Source organism: Columba livia, chromosome 1, assembly GCF_036013475.1.
Source record: "Columba livia isolate bColLiv1 breed racing homer chromosome 1, bColLiv1.pat.W.v2, whole genome shotgun sequence".
In the NCBI taxonomy this organism is placed as follows: domain Eukaryota; kingdom Metazoa; phylum Chordata; class Aves; order Columbiformes; family Columbidae; genus Columba; species Columba livia.
Genome location: NC_088602.1, coordinates 139,602,941 through 139,627,160, shown reverse-complemented (window position 1 = coordinate 139,627,160; position 24,220 = coordinate 139,602,941). Strand labels below are relative to the sequence as shown.

Genomic DNA, 24,220 nt, shown 5'->3' with positions numbered 1-24,220 from the left:
TTATTGCAGACTTTCAATATATAAAGGGGACTTATAAAAATGATGGAGATGGACTTTTTACCAGGGCCTGTAGAGACAGGACAAGGAGAAACAGTTTTAAACTGAAAAAGGGTAAGTTTAGATTGGCTACAAGTAAGGTATTTTTTATTATGAAGGTGGTGAGACATTGGAACAGGCTGCTCAGTGAGGTGGTAGATGCCCCATCATTGTGAGCGTTCAAGACCACGTTGGATGGGGCTTTGAGCGACCTGGTTCAGTGGAAGGTGTCCCTGCTCATGGCTGGGGGTTGGAACTAGATGATCTTTAAAGGTCCCTTCCAACCCAAACCATGCTATGATTCTATGTATCATGGTCCAGTAATCACAGATGGAAAGCCAATAACGAAGAGGGGCAAACACAAAAGTGATTGAAAATTGATCCTCATGGGCCCCTTACAACTTGAGATATTCTATGATTCTATGAAAAGTTATTAGAGCACCACCACTGGACAGGCTCTTCACAGCATGTTCTGTGAAACACATGACAGTACTATATGGCATAACCATATGGTTATGCTAAAACAAACACCCCCCCCCCCCCAACACACACGCACAAACAAACAAAACCCCACAAACCCATAAGAGCACCTGGCAGTCTTGCAGTATGCACATATCTCATATGGAGTGTTTCTCTCCAAAGACGATTCCATACAAAACATACTAGCCTAGCACCAAGCTACTAAGTGATAGTGCATTTTGATACGAGCATAGAAAATCTATAGTTTTGTATTTACGCTTTAAAAAAGAAACCTCAAAAAAAAAATCCAACTAGAGCTGTTCATTCACAGCAGGGTATGCATGTGTTAAAAATGCAAATGCTCCAATAAAAGTATTGCATTCCCAACCACGGAAGTCTCTTCTTAACATTCAATTTCCACATTTCTCCCTTTTGTTTTACCTCTATTGGACTTGACAGCTGTAGCATATGATTCAACTAAGCTTAGAAACCTGTAGAATACAGATACTGCTTTTCTCCTCTCCAGCAATTTTGCTGTCCTTACAGCAACAGCAAGAAAATTTAGAAGCCAATTAAGACAGACTTTAGAAGCTGATTAAGACAGGCTTCATTGCACAGTATACCAGCTGAAGCCATTTTGCCATCCATTCAATATGCCATGTGCTTTCTGAAAATGGAAAGAAAAGACAGCAGGACTATTTCACGTTTCCCCTGAAAACTTACAGGTCTTTATGAAACTAAAAATAATTGTCAACCACTCTTTCCAGCTGCATTAACTAGTATTTGGGAAATCTTACTCATAACAATTATAAAAACTTATGTCTTTTCCATAGGACTGATTTATTTAACATCTTAAGTTCATTCCCTAGCTGTTGGTATCTATAAGCACTGCCTTTAACAAATAATTCCGTAGCTTTCGGCACAGCTAAATTTTAATTAAAAAGAAAAATGTTACACTGTGTGTGGTCAACAAGACTATTTTTAACCTGATGGTCAACCACTGTGAAATTACATGTACTAAGATGTAACTTGTGATACACTGATCAACCTTAGAGCAGAAGAAATTTTTCCCCCCATTGAGATTTCAATGGTTCCTGTAAAAGCAGGATGTTCTTTAGTAAATGCAAATACTCAGATTACATGTTGCTTTCATAACCAGCCTACAGTGGGTTATGGTGAATTTTCTAGGTTCTACAAAAACAACCGCTTTATACAACAGGGCAACACATAAAGGAGAAACACTCTCTTCCTGATGAGTTTTGGTAACTAAATGTTTGTCTACATGTAAACTGATCTTTTAGAGTCACTAAAAGCCACCCATGCAAAAGATGACACAGCTGCTATTGCTTTCTGGTCCTCCACAAAGATGGCTCAAATGCGTTCCCGCAGTTCAGTACCTTCAAGATCGCAGCTTCACTTGTTCCTTTCAGTCTCTTATGATCACACAGTAACTGAACCACGCTCAAGCGCACACTTTTCATTTGACAATTCTATTGCAGTACTGCCCAGACGGTTGGCAGGACACACATGAGCCTTGCATAGGCCTGGTCCTACGTCATGCTCCTCCCGAAGATGTAATTTCATGCAGTGTCATTTGCAGAATCAGACTGTGTATTACACTCTAACTTAAATCCTTGAAGTTAGTAGGACAAAGACTTCAAGCATTATGATTTAAAAATGCAATACATTGTTTCCTTCTGCTCAGCATGGTTAAGTGATACTATTTAAAAAAAAATTTAAAAAGATCAATAAAGTTCCAACACTAAAGCTAGAAGAGTTTATTGCTGGTAAGTCCCTACCAACAAGAATAACTGTAATTTCTCCCCCCAGTATCTTTCCTGGTTAGATTGTTACACTCAACCATTATGCTATATTTTACTGTAGTGTATATTATTTAAATGTTTATATTCATAAACACTTTTATGTCTTCCTTACAGAACATGAGTTTTTTCCTAGTGGATAATCAGACTTACCTTTCAAATTCCTACTACAATTTCTCTAGTCAAGAACAGGAGCCCAGGAACTTGCTCACCAGTCACCTTGAAAAACCTTGACCTCAGCTGCAGAGGCTTACAACAGTCATAGGAGATTTCCATTTCTCTTATTTGGGGCAGCACAGAAAGAGTTATAAGTACAATCCTTTGCCTTTACTGGAGTTACACAGAGATATAAAACAAATCCAGTCAAAGCATGTATGAAGCTGTACAACATCACTTATCAGACTGCAAACATAAGGCTAGCAAACTTGCATATCTCTCTTTAATGCTTTGGTAACCATTAACTGTGAATGAAAGATATAGCTGGTGTGCCCCCCTCTACACTGGGGGCGTGCACAAAGGTTTACAACTACTGAGACCAAATCACAGCCTCCTGACAGCCTGTACACCTTAAAGCTGTCTGTGAGCTTTGCCAATCTAAATTGTGGACCGCCAGCCATTATACAGACCACCAGCCACTAGAGAGACCACCTTTGGTTGTTTGTAAACAATGGCAGAATGTTTTGTGATATATTGCTATCCACGGTAAAATAAAACATTCAACTCAGCATAAGGTGTAGACCTCTATAGCTATGAAACGTTAGTTACAACCACTATCATCCGGTCACTGACTTGTTTCCTTGTGGCTGCAAGTTAAAGCAACTTCCAGTCATAAAAAGAGTTATTTGCCTCTTCACCACCATGAATCATACCACAACTACTGATGAAAATGTATTTTCCTTGGAAAACAGTCTGTCTAGACTACTCGAATGTACAATACATATATGGGCTGTGTCATTTAAAGTTATTAAAACAGTGCTTAGTATTTTATTTCTGTAAATAAAATGAACGTCTAGCTACTGATTATATTTCCGCCTTGATCATACTGCACTTGCTGCAGTGCAGACTAGTAACCCATTTTTTACCATCTGTGGAACAGCAAGAATGTTGTGTTTAATAAGTTTCTGTTCCCACTCCTCATCTCCTCTGCCTCCAAAAGAAAGTAACACTCTTAATTATTTTTCTTTCCTTTCAGAAATGCCAAGGAGAATTTGACTCAAAGACAAGAAAAATGCCCACCACACTATTAAAAATGTGGAGTTACAAGTGAATTAGAAGAGAGCTGAAAGAAACCATCAGACCGTTCATCAAAGTAGCCTCTGATGCAAATTAAATTCTAATAGGATCTCATAACGGTAGATTAAAAAAAAATATATATATTTGTGCGTTTATTAGGAAAGAATCAGTTTGACAGCCCACTGCCTGACATGGGATCAGTTTCATAGTGATATCGATTCATACAGCAGTAGCAATGTTTATTAAATACAGCTAGCAGGCCTGTTCTCTTTATCTTCTGGTATTTTAATTGCATCATTTTATTCTTAGAAAGTAAACACCATAAGTGTGTTCACATCCTTAATAAATTATCTATTAAAGTCTAAAGGCATAATAAATGGGGCTACTGTTATATCCCCACAAGCAGCAAAAACACATGCCTGAGATTATTCTCCTATGTGAAGTAAAACACATGTAAATGGTTGCAGATTTGGGAACTGCACTTATAAGCTTCCTGCATGTGTTAGGATGTAAAATCTTTTTCTTCAATCAACCTAAAAGTTGAGGCTAAATCTAACAGACAATGTCTCTTTAAAGACACAGCTCTAGCAAAATCAGCAAGTTTGAAGTACTGGGGAGTCTCAACCTGGACTTAAACCATGCCAGGAAACCAAGAAAAATAACAGAAGGGACTGGCCACCCACTACGTGTTATTCGTGGTATCTAACCATATGACAGACTACTACATGATACTTTGTCCAGGTCTAAAAAAGAAAAAAAAGAAGTTATTAACATGTAAAACACTAACCAAGATTATAGCAAATTTCTCCAATTATATCTGATGATGGTATATTGTGGCTGTTGTTTCATTTCAACCAAAATTTCCACTGAAGTGCTTATATTTTCCCTAGAAAAGCTAAATTATCTTTTTCTGGAAATCTGTGGAAAGGATATCAGACCTTTTTTTTTTTTTTCCCCTTGGACCATTTATATTCTGTATCCAGCTAATAATGGATCACAGTCCTTTTGCAATAGACAAATAAACTTACATTTAGTATTTTTACTTGCACATCCGCATTAATCCAGAGCAACAGCTTTAGTGTCTGTGGTTTGGGACATTACCATTTGTTTTTATTTATTTTTTATATCTATAAAGGCAGCTTGCCTCTTCTCATTATCTTGTTACGGTCCTTTCCATACTACATGTGATGTATATCCAGAGTGTGGAAGAAAGGAAAAGACCTGAATGTCTCCTGGTATAAATCTTGTAACTTTTCCTTTCTACATTGGCAATATTCCCTAGAATTCTCACTGAAAAGTGAAGGATAGGCACAAGGCATTTCTCTCCCAGTCCATACCTGCTAGCAAAAAGGATACTGCAGAATGGAAAAAAAAGAGTCTTGTAGCCTGTGTTTGGAATGCCCCAGTTAGATAGTCCCTTTTCCATCAGAACAATGCTCATGCAACTGGAGAATCTGAAAGTTGTGTCACGGCAATGATAACCAAAAGGCTGGAAGAATGCCATAGCAGACATTTACATAATTATAACTGCCTAGATTTCGATCCAAACAAGCAACAGTTTATCCGAAAAGAAGCAGATGCCTCACATTATTCTCTTTGCCTGGATCTTCCTCCAGTTCCTTTCCACTCCCTTCTATCTTCACTTTCTCTGGGGGAAGAACCACAGCACTCTTGGGCCTCTGTGGTAGACTCTTTAGTAGAAGCATTTTCTCTTGGTACGTGTGAAAATAGCTAAATTTCTTCTCCCTAGATTAAATTTAGGATGTTCTGTCTTTAGGAAACTCTCCGCATTAAAAGGTTTGTTTGACCCACTCTTTCCACCTTGATCTCACGATCCTGACGCCACTGCTGGGGAAAAAAAAAAACAAACTAGAACATAACAAGAACATAATCTAATCTTTACAATTATTTGTCCTTTATCTCTTCTCTTACACCACACCCATAAGACAGAAAAGAAGCATGCGACCTGCACTATATTATTGCAAATAAACACAGGATCTATTACCGACAGTAAATAATTGGCAAACCTGATTGATACCTGCCCTTTTCTGGCCAAAGCCTAGCAGCAAGTTATGAGATACAGACTGGTTTCTCTTCCTGCCTTTGATGTAGAGGAAAGACAGAAACAGCCACCAAGCAGCTGCTGCAAGGGAAGATGAAGGCATGATGGCTCTGCCCACACCAGAGCTGCCCTATGCAGCTGCCGATTCAGCACACAATGTCAGAGCAAAGTAAAAACACTACAGCCTTCACATCAAAAGAAAAAGACAGGGAACAGTAATTTTTTTTTTCACCACACCTTTGCAGTCCACCAATGGTGACCATCTTAAATCTACATGTATTGCAGCAAGTTTTGATTCACATATGTTTATGTAGATTAGAAACCTGCCTTGTTACGAGTCTTGTTGACATTATTTGCTGGTAGAGTAGGGGACAGTAAAGAGTAAGGAAGGAAGGAAGGAAGGAAAGGGCTTACAGAACACTGTATTTAAAGGTCCACAGAAATATAGGCATTACTGTTCATGTCAAGCCTCAACCAAAGTAACCAGAAGACATTCTAATTAAATAGACATCAGCAAACTCTCATTTCCTTTGTGCTCCAAGTGGATATCAGTCCACATTATAAAACCACTATGCATATGTCATAAATCAGCAGCATCTTGGCAGGCTGTACTAGAAAGCCTCCAAATCACAAGAGCAGGAAAAAAACAAAGCAGCTGTACACACTGCCTAAAACCAGTACCAGCAGTGAGAAAAAACAAACCTACAAGGCAGCCCGCTGACCTACTAACTGTTGTAACTTAAGGATATTAGCTCAGGTTACTCTTCTCCTAGAACTAACAAAATTATTTATATGGTCTCTGAGACAGTCATTGCTTGTCTCCCAGTCCAGCAATCAAAAAATTTCTCCATTAGAAAGGGCAGTTTTGATCAGCAGTGCTGTTGTAAAACACCAGGTTTCTGTCACTATTTGGAAGTCTGCTTCCAATGCCATCCATGTCAATAGCATCACACAGGTGAACTTCACTAGGCAGGATCTCGCCTGTAGTTCAAACTGTACCTCAACAAGCCACTGCAATGATACACTTTTATACTCACAGTCTATGGTAAATGAAGTAATTCAGGTCAGCACAGCTTAAATCAGTCAGAAGCAATAGGACTCAAGGAGAGAACCAAGACAAAGGTAGCAAAAAAAACCCACTATCAAGAACCACTGGATTCAAGCTCAGCAGGACATTTAGACCAGAGTTAGGAAAAGTTTTTTAAATAAGAGGGGAGGTTTCCACAGGACGAACATGGAATAAACTGAGCAAGCTGGAGTTTATTCAGACACAAGATCCTACAACTACCATTGTCTGTGGTATCAAGGGTCTAGTAATGATGATTCAGGCCCTGTTGGAAGTTTGAAGCCCCACTCTTTCCTCCTTTTTCTAACCCCCAGTAAGACAAGAAGATATTACATTTAAATAGTGTCCCCGGTCCTAAAGCTGCCCTTCTTCACCAAATCTGAACTTGCATGTGTAAAGTATCCGTATTAATACCAGAAGTGAGAGCCAAGCCATGTGCATGAACATAGATGCATCAGGCTGAAAACAATGTTAACACTGGCATTCACTCAAAATGACAGTTACTGTTGTATCACAACAATATAGTTTACTGCATTAACCAGGCAGGGGACAGTTAGTTGTGCCTGTGCGCACTGCACAAGATTAAACATGTGAGAATTTCAGTGCATGAAGCAAGAGTAAACCATTGCAGACAGGGACAACACTATACACACAAGAACTAAAGAGAATTCAGTGTTTGCTAACTCAGGACAATTCATCAGTTTGACCTGTTTTAGTCCAAGTTTGGCTCTTTTCTTTCTGTGAACAGCTGAAAGAGGTATAAAAGTTGGCTCTCTATTTTGCAGCTTCTGAAAAAAAGGCCAAAGAATAAAGACCTGGAACAATGACCTGAACCAAAGCCCACCCAAGCCAGAGTTCCCACAGCATTTAATGGATTTTGGACCAAACTATGAGGACCCAAAGAACCTTCTCTCCCACAGAAGGTGGCATCAGGTTGACGTACTTAGGAAGGATGCAGCTTGAACAGCTGTAATCATTTCTATAGATGTTTTGAAAACAGACAGTTCATTAAAAAGCTGTGGCAATGTTCACCAAAACACAGCACAGACAGAGTAGTTGTAGAGTTAAAACTGCAGTATAAGTTCAGTAAAAATACTGAAGTATTTTTACATCTGGTAACTTACCATCACCCAGAAGCAAGAATGCCCAAGTCCTGCCTGCAACGTTAACTGGCAAAGGGGCAACTGTCTATTTTTTAAAACCCTCATACTTGCTTCCTAGCATAGATGTTTCCAGGAGACGCTCACAGTCACCTTTCAAAAGCGCTCAGACTCACCTTCAATTTAAAAAAAAAAAAAAAAAGTTTATGAGCTAAACACAAAGGAACCAAAAAACCCCAAACAACCCCAAATGGTATCAAGAGAACAAACCAATTACTTAAAACTTTCCTGTTTGGTAAAGTAGTAAAATGCTCTGAGCTATAATAATTAGGGGATAGCAAAACTCAAAAAAAACATAGGATTTTCTTAAGCTATGGAAACATGAAACCAAAATCCCAATACAAGTGCAAATAGCAGTTTACTTGTACCAGATAGTGTATCAACTGATTGTTAGGGCATACACTCTGCAAATGCTACACAGACCATGAAAATCCCAATATTATTTTTACAGATTGGAAAAACACAAAGGCCAAAAACAACACCAATAACTCAAATAAAAAACTCATGCTTATGTTTACATAAAAGTTTGATGAGTATAATATATTCGTCACACTCCCACAATTATTCCCCGAAAATACTATAAATATTATTTTGACAATGTAATTATAGTTTTTACTTTAACAGTGGCAGCAAAGTACTGGCACCAATCCCCCATACAAAAAGCCTAGACAGACTAAGCAAAGATCACACATGGAAAATGGCAACTCTCAAGATCAGGGCTGTCCCTTGTTTATATGGCTAAAAAAAGTCTGTTCAAATTAGCATCTGGTTTATTCAAGCTGCAAAACATAAGTACTTTAATTATGCTAGCAGTAAGCAAAAGGAAACCCCAAATACAAAAATAAATGGAAGTGCAGATTTTTAAATCCAATCCAAGCATGTTCCTTTCATGCTCCTTTTTGGGAATTAACCCCATGGACTGTGCATCCATTCAGGAACTGCTCAAGCTTTGTATTTATGGTTCAAGCTTTATAACCACTTACTCTCTCATTCCATGTAAATCAGCACGTAACATGACTCACACAACAAATCTGCAGTGTAATAACTTACAGTATTTGCTTGCCAGAAAAAAAAAAACTCAACAATAAAAATACAAAACAAAATCCCAACAAAACAGTTTGCCTCCTCCTCCAGAGATAAATATAGAGGGCACTGATGTGGGAAGAGAGGAAGGATTAACTTTTCCTTCCTTAGTCCTGTTGGTTTAAATTTAGTGGCCATTGTGTTTGAGAGTCTCCATGACACAATTTAAAAATTACATCTTATCCAGTTGTAGTCACATTACAATCAAATCCATATAACCAAGCCTGTGTTGAGACACTTGTTGTTCAAACTGCAAAGACGACTTCGGTTTATAGGCAATAAAACTTAGCAATAGTTTCTCAACTGCATTGGGCGAATTCTGGATGTTTGCTCTGCTATGATGGCTGTCTAGTAAAAAATTTACCGGTCCATCACACTTTCCAGGTATATTTTAAAATATTTATTTTCCATGTATAAAACACAAGCAGTGATTTCAAAATGAAACCATTCAGTGGAATATGATTAAAGAACTACAAAAAGTAGTGAAAGCAGAATGCAATTATTTTAAGAGAACAGAACAGAAAGATACTGAACAGGAAACAAATGAGAAGCATACAAGAGACAGACTCCCTTGGTTAACACTGGCATTTGTTAAAGAACTTTTAGGTTTCATAATCGACCACTTTGTTTCCCTTTCAACTTCTACAACATTGCTGAAAGACCAGCCATTCCAAATGCTAAGGTACAGGAAAAAAAAGTATCAGAAATAGGCCACAGATAGTTAGACTCCTATGCCAGTACGTAAGCCCTAAATGCCCCGATTTTCAAGCTAACTGGTTCTGCAAAGCTACCCTTCAGAGGCATTCTGAAAAGGTCTGAGTATCTACTTCTAGCTCATTTTCCCATTGCCAAGATACAATCTTTTTAATGAGACCAAAAGTAACAGTGCTGCTGTTGCCACTGCCTTCCAGGGAAAGAAAATAAATAGATAAATCAATAAATATTGACAAGAATCAAGAAATGACTAAGGACACATGGCTACCCATTTAAAAAAGAATAAAGGAAAATCAACATACTGTTCTTTGGTAGACTGAGCACATCACCTTCCCCTGCTTTTCCACACCCTCAAAATTAGCCAGACTCAGCTTTCCAGTACAACTCCGGGTCGCAAATGGTTGAGTGCACAACTACCAACAGGTCAGAGCAAAGAAACATGTTTGATTTCACTAAGTGAGGACAGAATTGAAAGGTTTATTTCTTCCAGCCTCTCTTGAGGAAGTAGAAATCACTTGAATCACTTAGCTGGTATTCATTTTTGCTTTCAGGAGTATTTTTGCAAACATAACAACTCAAAGCTCCCTTTTTTACTCAGATTCTCCTTCAGGGGAAAAAAAAATATTAAGCATCTGATTTTCTGTAGACTCTTGAAAATTACTTTAACAATTTTCTGAAAGGGACAAGCTACTCAATGCAGCTCCTGGAAATTTCCCATTTCTTTCCAGGGATCTCTCATAATGAAATGTCAATATGGTTTTCTAGTACTACAGGAATTCCTACATCTTACGATTCAGTGTCTTTTAAACACAGCATGCCTTCATCTTCAAGAGTTTACAAAGAAATCAAGTATCATTCTTTGCTCAGCCGTGTGCTGTTGTCCTCCTTCAGACCTCAAGAGAAAGTTTTTGCCTTGTTATTTCAAAGATAAAATCCTTCCATTCCACCTGGCTTTTGAAAGAAATAGTATCTCTGGAAATTATAGATAGCCTAGGTTCCTTACGTCCTATTTTTCAAGCACACACACCCTTATGCCTTCATATTTTTTCTCTCTCTATGAAGGAGCGATGTTGGTTTTGTTTTTACAAAGGTCTGAACTCCAATGTTACTTATTGCCATTTCATCTGCAGAGTACTTCTCTTCTGCATTGACAGATTAAAAAGTAATTTCCAACACACTTTCTTCCTAGACCACAATCAACCCAAGAACAACTGTTTTTTCATTAACTGAAAGAAAATACGCATGATAGCTGATCAGGTCCAAATCAGTTTGAATACTTAAAGAACACTAACTAAAGCTGAACCAAATTTATTATTAATGCTGCTGGCAGGCAGGCGGGAGAAAACATGAAATAATAACAATAATTAAATAAAGAAATACTGAAGAAGCTTCATTTCATTTTGGTCATCTTCACCTGAACAACATCACAGGCTTTCTCCTCTACTGCTCAAAGGTATACACATTTCTTTGTAGCTCCCTTGTAAGTACAAGGCATTTGGAGTATTTGAAAAATGTTTAAAACAAGATATTCCATATTTTCCCACACATCTTCCTTCAAGAAAGGAGCTGTGAACAGGTGTTAGACATATGATACTCATGTTGCTGAACATCCCACCAGAAAACGCTCAAGTTGCTATAATAAGCACAGTATTAAAAAAAAATCTACATAGACTCATCTTTCATCATTGCTTTTAAAGGAAAGTTCTGTGCTGAATATAGGATCTGTAACAGTTTAACTACACCTGAACACTTTTCTGAAAATTGGAAGCGAAGTCAAATTCCTGTTCAAGGATTCAAGCTTATCATTCACTATAATTTACCAAATGTTTCTGGACTTTGTAACATTAAGAGCAGCAAACAACCTAAACCTTTGTACAACAGCTGGCACATCTGGACACTAATTTTGACTGAGGTGTCCAGGACTACCCATGATATTAACATATGCTGTTAATATTCTCCCCTATTAACACATTTTTATGCAGCTTACCCTGGTTGGTTAAAACCCCCAGAAGTATTTTGGCAGATAAATACTTTTTAAGCAATTATGTTGGAATTCAAAGCACATTCTTCAGCATCAGCAATATTTTGAAGCAGTGAAAGGTTTGAGAGGATCTATTTACAAACAAAAAGATTAAAGCCCCTTCTGTCCATGATGGGGTGGAGGTGGGAAGAGATGAAAGGATCAAATGGAACACAGTCTATTGAACTTGAGCTTCCTTCAAAACAGGCATGCCCCCCCCTGCAATTAAGGAGAACCAAAGACATCTGACTTTTTCCAGATTTCAGAGATGAATCCCTAAATCCAGATCTCACACTCTGGAATCTAAAGATCCATCATCTTCACAAACCTCAACATACTTTCCCAAAGATCTGCTAGATTCTTCTGGAAAGCTTAAGATTTGCCATAGGAAACAAACAAACAAAACACAATACCAATCCCACAACCAAACCAAGACACATGCTATGAAGTGAAGGAGATCTTCTACTTGGGCTTCTGAATAGGGTATTTCCTATGTCTGCTGCAATCCCTAACACATTGAACTACCTCTTGGCTCTTAAGAGACCTGGGTCTGCTTTAAGTTCAGTCAAAGTTCATCTGGCAGCTTCATCAGCCTGCTCCTCTGACAAGTGTTCTTGATCTTTGTACCCACAGCAGGGAAAAAAAAAGCGCTATGATCAGGTACTATTTTTAAAATTAAAAAAATAACTAAACCAAAAGGGATGTGGAGAGGGTACTATGAAAAATCCATTAAATCTGTATTGTGCAGAGATTTACTTTTGTTCCTAAGACTGGAAGTAAAAATGTCACTATCTTATTAGCCATTCGTTGGAAGACTGTGGTCTCAAATCACTTAACAAAGAAATGTAACGCATGTAGCATTTCTACGTAAGTACAGTTACTGCATCTTCTTCATTCCCTATTTGAATTAATTCTGAACTGCGGGGAGGGGGACAGCATTTGTCATCTTGTCTGTCTTCCTACCAGGAATATCCAAGCTCCACAATGTAAGAGGTTAAGTACCTCCTTACACAATCACCCACTTCCTAGACTTTCAGGTGCAATTAGGGTGGAGGTGAAGTCCAGTTTTCAGATACAGACCAAGAACTGTAGCACTTGAAATTTTCTTCTACTTGACTGGGAAGTTCTAACTCTTGCAGAAATGAGGAAGAACTGCTGGAGCAATAAGCGAGCACATTTACAAGCATGTCTGACTTACCTGACACAAATCAGTCTTGATGCTGCCCAGAAGGGCTACAAATTGTTAAACACTTGTTCAGCATCATTGTCCATCAACACCCTGCACTCATCTAGCTCTTGGCTTTCGCTGTGCAACTCCTTAGAGTAGGTTCTCTTCTCCAAGTACTACAAAATATAAGTTTCTCAAGATAAATTACTACTATGTATTGTAAGTAATTATGAGAAGAGAAACTAGGCTATGGAATGCAACAAAAACTAACTTGGGAAGTAAGGAGGAAGTGTGAGGACAAAGAACTATCTGCAGCAACACTACACAGCAAAGGTCTAAGAATTTTTTTACTACATTATTGTTATTATTATTATTATTATTATTATTATTATTATTATTACAGGGATGGCTGGCTTGCAGGTGGGGTTGGACAGTCTTTATATGCTGTATGTATGAATTCACTAGCTATTTTTAAAAGCATTTGAAGCCTTAAAGAGCTATTCTAGGACAGACATACTAACTCACCTCCTGGTTTTCTGGCCCATTGCCTTAGTGGCATATCATGTACTCAAAACAACAACTTTTTCCACAGCTGGCTGGGACAAGTATATTACAAGCATACAGGAACTTACCTAACTTTTTATAGCATAAAAAAAATAAAAAGCTACCCTGAAGACTTGCAGCAGAGTTGTTACAGTAAATACACTTAAGTGAGGAGTCAAACCAACCATAACACTTAAGCCTAAGACAAAGTATTTTTAAGTTTTTCTTCTAGAGAAGATGCAAAAGAGCCTGAATTCAAGTGAATGAATCTTAGCAACAGTTTTTAATCACACCATTTTGCACAGCACTGCTTTTTTATTGCTTTGATCACTCATGTTAGAAGCCGCAGTTCATCTTCTCCCTTAGAACTACCACACTGGTCCCAGTAGTGGCCAGAGAATATATACTTTATTGTATTTCTGGTTTTATCCATTACAAATTGTACTACACTGAACTTCCTACAAAAATTACCACACCACTCAGAGATTTACCAGTCGTAACAGTTACCACAGATGAGGTTAAAATAATTTTTCAGTCTGCATAATCTCTCTTCCTCATAAATACAATAACGCTGGGACTTCAAATTTATTTAGCCTACAATTATTTGCACTGGGAATTTTTCACAGATACACAAATGGAAACATCACTTAGTGCTGTTTACTCTGCAATATACCGCATTACCCCTTTATCCTTGCATTTTGTTGCTATGGAAGTAACATGAACGTATTTAAAATACCTTAAGGATATAAATGGGCACTGAGAGGGATCATCAAATCAAAGCAGCCATTTAAAAGAGGAAATGGGACACATATCCAAATGAACAACTTGAAATATTCCACGTAACACCTGATTATCTGCTAGAACAAAACACACATGCCACTCTAGCCCTGTGACTGACTTCCTACATGAAATACAAGGAGAATCAAGAAGCAGAAATGCAGTTAATAAACACAGTAACATTTAATAATTTCATGGGTTTCTTTTGTTTCAAAGGTACTATCCAAATCCAATTTAGCAATTTACCTAGCTTTTAAAAGTACAACTAATAATCCACAGTTGAATGTAACTGTTAACTTCTGAGGTATACCCCATGGAAGGACCTTAATTTTCACTTAGAACAAAGCTAATCAGATCGCTCAGCAATGAATTAGCAATGCTTATTTGTCCAGAAATCTTTGTTGTTGTACTAACATAAACAGAATATCTAAGCCATGTTTATCGAGTTGTTTCCCAATAAGATCATACAGTAGCAAACGAACCATCTATCCTGGGACAATACATCAAATTTAGTAATAATTCAAACTCATTTGTTGAATAGCTATGTAAAGTAAGTCACAAAACACTTTTTATTTAAATACTGTTAAAAACTTTCTAGTTAATGCCCTCCTTGATTTTCGGATCGTCAAAGGAGTCTGAAGCAGTTAACCAAATTAATGGATTCCACCCCCTCCTCTCTTTTTTGCTGAGAAACATTCACTGCCGCTTCTTCAGACGCCAGCAGCATGAGAACAGCGCACATGCATATGATAAACCATCAATGAGGGGTCAGCAGCCACAGGACTGAAGGGGAGACCTCAGGCCATGCACGTAACCTACACAGGGTGCATCCTGGTCACTCTCCTGCAGATGCTGGAGGCACCACCAAAAGGTGGTATTCTCAACACTGCAATTCCTGATGCTTTGAATGAGCTGAAGGTGCGAAGGCCACTTCCTCAGGACACTCTTTTGAGCCTAGTGCTGTCAAGGACCCTGGTAGGGACAACATCAGGCTGGACAAAGCCAGCATTTTAGTCCCCACCACTTACTGGTCTAGAAAGGGGTTCACCACTGTGGGTAGGACGCTCTTTCTCACCATGCCTTTCCCCAGTCTTCCCTGTACAGCCCTGTGACACAGCTTGAGAATCACTCCCATGTACTGTCAGTTCCTCCCCTTCACAGTCATTGAGCAAGCCCTCTTTTTTTGCCACCCACAGGATTTAGTTCTGGTCCTCTGACACTGAAGGACTGTACTAGCATCACCCATCCTTCCCTGGAAGGAGGATTCCAGCAACAGGTGAAGGAGAGCACATGGCCTAAGCATAATACCATCACATGTCTGAAAGGCTTCATTTTGAGCCAAAAATAGCAGCAAAAAGAAAAACAGTACCCTGGACTTCACTGTTCTTTCTCAGCTTCATAAAGGTGTTTGAGGGCAAGTTACTGTATGACAGTAGTTTCACTTGCTTTCACAAAATTATAGAAAAGCAGCAACAGGAACCCAGTAAAAACCTCATCCAAATAAAGGGAGTGAAAAGAATTAAAGGTCGCAAGAGAAACCAAATGTTTCCTACTCTCTGCAACCACAGATGGTAAAGACTGGGGTTTAATGCTCTGTATCAAGCTCCATGTGCACACACAGAGAAACGCAGCTTGTGAGTAGAATTACCAAAAATGCCTTAATAGCCAGTTAAATCAGTCTGGTAGAAACTGATAGCAACAACCACCATTAAGGACGAAGGATACTATAGTGACATTTTCTCTTCACTGCATGAAAAGAAAACAACCCATTGGTTAAAGAAATGTGAACACTATTCAAATCAGTACTTAGTTATCGGCAGATATTATCCTGAATGACCAGCAACCACAGTACAGAAATTAATATTAAAAAAAAATAAAAAGTCACAGCCAAAATTCGTTTCCTGGAATCATATAAATTATTTTAGGTGCCATCAAAATAAAGAAATGAGTATTTCTTCATTACACGATGTTCAGAGATCAAATAAAAAGACAGAAAAACAGAAGAATATATTTCGAACAACGGCATTACAGGAACTTTTCCTTTTTGCAAATCAAGTATCCTGGTGAATTTTAAAGAACTTTTCCACATATTTATCATTTAACAATCTACAGAGAACTGTTGAGGGAAAATACAATTGAACTAGACTTTGGGCTGAGATTTTTTTTTTCAAGCAACATAAGAGGACTCCTCTTAATTCTTAACTGCAACTCAAGAAACAATTAAGCTTATTTATGAAAATAATGCATCAGTATGGCAGGATCACCACAAGACTCCGCACATTAAAAAAATGTAGTACGGGCTATTTATTTAACAAAATCCAAAGCCTTACCAGTCAATAACAACTCCTCTTTGATTTGTATTCCATGAAGCAATTTGATCAAATGGACAGAAGTTGAGATGAGACCCAAGTTCCTATTATTAAATTGTGAAAAAAAAAAAATAAATCAGTTGATATGAAATACACTCAAATAAAGCTAAAATGCTTTTCACTGAAGTTAACAGCAAGTCTTTAACATTTTCAGAAACTCTGAAATCAAAAGCAGTTAATCCTACTTAACTATGCCTGACTACCAGTAGCTACACTACTATCATCAGAAGCAAAAGGAACAGGTTTACTGCACCAGCCTGTGTATGAACAGTTTTGGATACAATACCTTCAGAGCTAAGTATCTTCTCCTCTCTTTTTGCTATTCTTCTAAATCAGATGTTAAAGATGAGCAGGTTATTCTTGCAATTTAAACAGCTTTATTTGTGTAAAAGCTTTGCTTTGCTTGAAGTTCAAGTGCTCAGGGAAAGTGAAAATGTATGTTACTTAGTAATAAATTTCAAGGATTTTTAAATACCAACAACCTGATTAGTCACAGTCATCAAAGGAACAAGAGAGCCAGTTCAAAGGGAAACACAGAAAACTCTCAGAGGGAAGCAGGGAAGCTCAGGTAATCATTTATTCTTTCTCCAATGAGACAGATTCATAGGTAGAATCTCAGAATGGTTTAGGTGGGAAGAGACCTTTAAAGATCATCCAGTCCAACTGCTCGATCCTGTCCTGTGGGCAGGGACATCTCCTGCTAGACCAAGCGGTTGAAAGCCCCTCCAGCCTGACTTTGAACAGACATGGTTCCACACATGGAAAAACACAGTGACAGTGAAGATAAACCAGTGAAGTGAACCCATTTGGAATCAAAAATGCCAAATAATTCTACAGCCAGGACCAGCGATCCTGGAGGTAGACAACATCCATAACAGGATGCGCATGCAACAGGAGTAAAAAGCGGAAGTCAAAGAATATGTATAAACACATGAAGTTTTCAGCTTTTAACTCATTTGTACTTCAGTAGTCAAGCTTTTTGAGAAGAGATCCACTGAAAAGTGAACAGATTGGCTTAAACTTCAGAGAATGGCAACAGCATTGCTACGAAACCTCCACACCCAAGCATGAGTTACTAAAAAAACATCATATCATCACATACAAATGATGAATATTTGTCTTCTGCAGATGTTTGCTAGATAAACATATGCTCTCTCAATAAGTTCTAACACAGAAGCTAAAGATACATATATAAATATACAGTACACATATGCACACTTGTATACATACAATTTATTAAAATTAAAATCAAAACATTTCCCATTCCTTCAGACTCTGAATTTCTTCTACAACACCCAAAGCAGAAAAAACGACCGTGTAAGGAGCAAAGCTTAACATTCCCCAATAGTTTAAAAGCTGCTACACAACCCATGTGTTTACAATCTTTGCATTCCTTCCTAGAAAAAAAATCAATTTTGATTTTGATCAACAGTTTGTAACTTGGGTTTTTTAGGGGAATATTTGAGTGTTGCACACTTAAATATCAAAAGCACATAATTTTCCTCCCATTCACAACTTTTGATCATTCAGGACATTTAATTCCTAAAGAAGATGTGCATTTGCAACTGTTTAAAATCAACACAAACATATGGCTAATATACAGCTGGCTCAAGGCATCCAGTGAGGTATTAAAAGGAGCATAAACTATTATGCTGCTACAAAGCTAAAATAGTATCTGATAACTGATCCAGAGTCCTTCACTGTTAACAAACACAGTCAGAATTCTCCATACACATAGACATTCCCTCTCCTGCAGTCCAAAGGAAAGTACAATTATTAACATCCAAGTTCCTAAATGAGTAAAGTTATGCTAACTGCCTAGTGAGGGCAAGTATCAGTATCACCAGTGCACAACATATTTTGGTTCAGGAACAGGCAGGATATCTGATTATTTTTTTTTTTTACTTTCTAATGGAATTCAGATATCCATAACTAGGTTGTATTTGTCATGCTACCAAAGGGCAATCCCACCAACTCCCAGGCACGCAATTATGTTCCCCCCATTTTGTTAACATGAGTAACTATGGAGCTACAGTAAGTTATGGTAAGGAACCCAGTCTGGCTGAACATCCACCCAGCACAAATTTATAAAAAGGTATATGAATTTTCTGTCAGATCAGTTCCTTGGCCCACAATATGATCACAAGTGCTAGCACTGCCAGGAACAAAGTAAGAGCCTGAATTTAGATTTAACTTTATTCTAAAACAAATGCCTTCTATGAAAATTCCTGCAACTTTCGTGGCATTAACAAAATCCTGCCCCAGTGCAGAAGCTGCAGCTTACTTGTTCCCATGTCAAATTATATTTAGTTCAATAAACCAAATTTCACAAGTCCCAAGAAACCAAATTTTAAGATTGTACTCCACAACAATTCTTTGTGACCTAACAAACTTGTAACAGACTTTGCGGTATTTTGTTGGTTGGTTTTGGCTTCCTGGAGCGGGAGATGTTTCCTTGTTGTTTGGTTTGTTTTGGTTGGTTGGTTTGTGTTGTTTGTGTTTGTTTTGGGTTTTTTTAAACAATGGGTAGGCTACCAGGTTTTCGGTAACTACAGTTGATTGTATCCAGGCATCCCCTCAATGTTGCAACAGATGCAGGCAAAAAAAAAAGAGTCTACATAACTTAAAGAACAAGATTGACTTCTTATGACCCATTAATATCAGTTTACCTATATACATATCGGTGTTGATACACACAATTCTACATGCTATACTTTGCCATGAATGCCAGACACATCTAAATGTACCTAAAAAAAATCCTGTAACTGATAATTAAGACAATTTATTATTTTGTTATGTTATCCAAAAAATAAACAAACAAAAGAGAAAAAAATGATAGCTCTACAGTCAGACTTCCAGAAGGCTTATATTGCTTGCATAATCAACTTGCACTAAGGACACAAACCCTTTGTTCTATTATTCAGCAGTGCCCCAAACTCTGATCTACAAATAGGTCAGCTATTTTTGCTCCTTGCATACTCCATTTCAAGAGATTGCATCAAGCAGGAAATATCAGTTAATAAATCAACTAACACAGCAGTGTAAAATAAGAATCTCTATATAAAACCACACAAACATCAGAAGGTTATATTTTTGTATGGGTTAAAATGGATCATAACTGTACCTCATGACATTTTGATTCTTGGCACACTCAACACAGGCATTCCTCAGACATCTGAAACACTCTGCTACGAGCAACAGGCAGGTGTGTAGATCTACCGATCCACAGGAGTCCTTGTAGACCTGCTCAATTTCACTTGAAGTGCTCATCAGGATTTCCAGGAGATTCCGAAACATGCTTTCTTCTGCCATTTCTCTGAAATAAATACATTTGTAGTGAACAAAAAAAGCGTGCCGCAATCAAAAAGCATCACATTATGACAGCCACACTTCTCATTGTAAACCCAAAGATGTTTCTGCATCGATTTGTAACTATCTTTAGTATACAAGGTCTTTCAAGTAGAAAGAGCAAAATATATGCCCACAATTGTCCCACCAACCTTTTCAAAAAAGGGGCTAGGAGGGAGTTGTGCTGCCTTAGCCTTCCTACAGCTTTCCAACACCTCTTTGGAATCTAAAAAAACAACCAAACAAGAAGTCTCCCTAATACATAGAAATAGCATGATCAGACAGAACACTGCATGTTGTTTTAAGAATCAGGAATTTATTTAATTAATAAAGACAGTTTAGATGTCTATCACTAAATGTTTCAGAAGAAGGTACCAGAAGCTCCAGTTTAAAATATCTTGTCACAAATTTCACCGGAGGGAGAACGAGTCATGCAGAACGCCTGTGGCTGCACTAGCATAGTTCTGAAGTGTGTGAGTCACAGCCCAAGGAGAAAGTCAACTCCATCTACTTCAGCAGACAACTACCCCAACAGAAAATATACCATGCCACTTATTGGATTATCAAGACCTGGGAAAACAACACTACGAAACCATAAGCCCATAGACAGATGTTATATGAATGGATGAGAGAGCTGATGCTGCTGCACCACGTAGCTCCAAACTCCCCCGGACGGACACACACATTTGCAGATGGATCTGTCACACAGATACACACAATGTTTCCAAATTACAGCACTATTCACATACTCTCCTGATTTTATGTTCAGAAAGGAGATAAGGGCAACACATTACAAATATTGCTAACTCAGCTTTGATACTACATGCTGGTGTCAAGAAGCCACACCAAAGACAGTTGATGGCATTGCTACAGGAAAGCTCAATAAATTTAGCTTCCTTGAACCATAAACAGACTTGTCTCAAGATCAAACAGGAAAGCTAGGATCTGAGACATAAGGTTGAAAAATACCTCCTAAGCTATGAACAGAAGAAAGTGGGATGAAGTGGAAAGTAATATTAAACAAAATACATTCACATAGAAAACTTTTCCTAAAGGAGAACTTAAAAATGTATTGATCAAGCATTAGTGGATAATACAGTATCACCTCTGTTCTGCTGCTCCCTCAAACATCTAAATATTTACACAATTAGAAACTCTACCTACCCTTCCTCATAAGTGATCACATATCCATAAACCAAGCCATGTATGCAAATATCATTAAATTGCTACATTAGACATCAGACCTCCAGGAAATAAGTATTTTATCCTACAACCTCACATCTGATCAAGACCAACACACACAATCTCCAGCTACATAAAAAAAATCACCACAGCATCAGTGGGAATTCTCAACAGGGAGAGAAAAAAGCAAGCTAGATTTCACAGTTGTGTAACACTGAGGGGAAAAAAAAACAACAAAGTGGTACAAGTAAGACCAGAAGGAGACTTGGTCTTCAGTCATCAAGAAAACAGCAGAGCTGTTTAGAATTTGGCTTTGTTTTTAAGACCTGAGAAAATACATTCATGGTACTTGAACCCTCCACTTACAAGAAGCGGTGCAGCTCCTGCCAGTTCATCACTGGTGTGCATGTAAAAGAAGATTCAGTGGCTGACGTACCACAGTACACTTGGTAAATCCATCCAGGAACAAGAGCTATGATCTGGTAAAGGAGCACCTAGTCAGGCCCTGTCCCAAGCACACAATAGCTGTGTTTTCTCTGTTGAGTGACGATGCCACACAGAATCACTAGCTGTTAGTTAGCTGAGTTTTTAAACACCGAATTTATTCTAAAATAGGAAATCTCTCAATCCAATTGCAGTTTCCTTTATATTTATAATCCAACCCATGGCCTATGCCTATGTGTTCCATTATCAGATGAAACTGGTAATTTCCTGACCCAATATCAAAATACAGAAATGAGTGGTAAGTGCAGGACATGTACTACTGTACAACATTCAATTATTTGGAATTGCTAAAACTGAAATGAAAAAAGCTGCAATTACTACTGTACATGTTCTTGTGACTCTAGTGGGAAAAGGCCACCTTAAGCTTCTTCTTATCCTGGTAAAGTTTCTATTCTTGTTAGAGTCATGCAGCAGCAGTTTTAGTTAGATACTGGATCACAAGAATACTAGGCTGTTGTGACAATTTTTAATATTAGACCGAAAGTTGAAAAAAAAAAAAGCTAAGTGTAGAGATTTCCATCAAAATACGAAGGTGAAACTCTCCCCCGTCCTAATGGAGCAAGTGTGAGGCACACAAGGGAGTGCCAGTCCTCACTGTCAATGTGGAAGCAGATGTGGATCGTCTCATTTCAGCGAGGAGAGACAAAACTCTGAAGCTCCCTCTTGCACAATATGAAAAAAAATTAATGTGCTCAAGTCAGATGTCTCTGGGCAGAAATCAAATATCTTCTTACAAGAGAAAAGCCTAAGCGTACAAGCAAAAGTTATTCCAAGCGAAAAGGGAATGACTTAAAGGCTGTTTGGGAAAGCAGGATTCTCTTCAGAGAAAATTTAAATGCAACTCTTGTACTTAAGCATTTATACGGCATAGCAATTTGAGTGTGCACTACAAAGGAATTTTAATTAAAATCATCCTTCTGCACAAAAAACTAACTTCTCAAGTGAGTGAGGAGAGCAGGAACTGATTAGCTAACATTAACAAATAGTCAAGAGTGTTTTCAGGTAACTTCCACAGCAACGCTTAAAACTGTTTTTAAAAAGCACTCTTCTTTCCAGTGGTACCTCAAAGATTCACATACAGATAAAAACAGCAAGTAAGTATTTTTAAAGTGTTTTTTTCTTTAATTAAAGAAAGGAAAATATTATCCTTCCTTAACCTTTCCTCTAATCTTTAAATATTAATTTATAAAATTAGCAAGGAACTTGTTTAGGAGCTTTTAGGTGGAAAAAAAAAAGCACCTTCAATTGTAAACAGGCCTTGACTTTCATTCAGAACTGCTCTGTGGACACTCCAAAACTTCTGTTTCTTATGTTTTGTTGCTTAAGACAAGATCTTCACAATTTGCTGCTGCCACCTGTCCTTGATTTCAGCATCATGTATTCTGCAGGAATACAAGAGGAAGCAGAAGCAAAGGGTACAACAGGCCAGCCCTCAGACAGACAAGGAAGGCACACGCTATTTCTTGTTAAGTCAAAACAAAGAGTTATTATTGACGTATCCATGCCAAAAGGAAGATTACTGTCACCCCTTTTAAGATCTAAGTGCCTGACTGCTAAAAATAGAAATTGTACAAGATATCCAAGTGAACACAGAGTTAAAAACATGAACGCAACCCTGTTCAAAAGACTAGGGCTCCAAAAATAATGACATTCATCAGGAATTATGAGAACAACCCAGAAGTTTGCAATTCTGTATTTCCACTCTGTTTTTTAGGTACTTATGCCATTCCACTCCTGTAAGCAGAGTCCATAAAAGGCCTTTAAAGTATTTATCTTCACAATATTCCTGGTAATAAAGCCACTTTATTCATTTTGTAGATTAATAATGGAAGCATAAAGAAATCAGGCCATGTGCTCAAAAGCACTGGTAGCCTCAAGCAAAGAACACAGCTGAATTCAAGTCTCCCAAATTCCACACCACGATCTTGTAGTTGGGGCATTATTTTCCTCACCTTACTTGCTTCTGAATTACAGACCACTAGAACTCACATTTTTAAATTGTCTCCATAAATGCTGAACAATTACGTAATAACCAGAGACCTGTCACTGAATATCACAATTTTAAGTACCAAATATCTGTTCGGTCATGTCTTCTGGTTCAACAGCACCAACAGCAGTATCTTCCACAGTTGGCAAATTTATTGCCAAAGTTACTCTCAGATCTTTTGTGTCATATGCTATAGGATGTAAGCTAAGACTACAGCCTTGTCCTTCTGGAAGGGCAACTACAGTGCCTCTCTTCCAGCCCGTCTGCACCCATAAAACTTGGTTATTTGAGGGAATATCTACTCCTCTGTCAAACACAGAGGAAGAGGTTTCAGGGAGGAAAGCAAGAAACATGCAGAGAAAGCATCAGCATATAAGCCTGAAATCTGCACAGGTCCTCCTCTCCTAGAGAAACTGAGATGAACACGAGAAGAAGGTCTCCTGTACACACAAAGACCCCAAGAGAATATTTGTAAGTACACCTTTCCCCCACCACCCCACAACTTTTAGATGTGGATTTAATTAATAAAAATAGCAGTGGAATTTAAAAAAAAAAATAAAAAATCAAAAAACAAAAACCAAAAACCACCACAAAACAAAAAACAAACAAACAAAAACCCACACCACACCACCACCGTAATTTTTGCTAAGCTAAAAAGTTTGATTTCTTCTTTCCTAGCTGTTCTAATC

The 24,220-nt window shown here is 37.9% G+C and overlaps 1 protein-coding gene across 3 annotated transcripts in view; it reads right to left on the bottom strand.

Moving 5' to 3' along the window:
• Positions 1–24,220, bottom strand: part of ATXN10 (ataxin 10) — a 103,255-nt gene that overhangs the window by 76,552 nt on the left and 2,483 nt on the right. For all 3 annotated transcript variants that reach the window (XM_021297335.2, XM_065033232.1, XM_021297337.2), the window contains exons 2-3: positions 19,635–19,826; positions 16,472–16,554 (exon numbers count right to left, since the gene is read on the bottom strand). In XM_021297335.2, coding sequence (XP_021153010.2) covers positions 16,472–16,554; positions 19,635–19,822 — 271 coding nt within the window. In that variant the 5' untranslated portion in view covers positions 19,823–19,826. The remainder of the gene's footprint in view (positions 1–16,471; positions 16,555–19,634; positions 19,827–24,220) is intronic.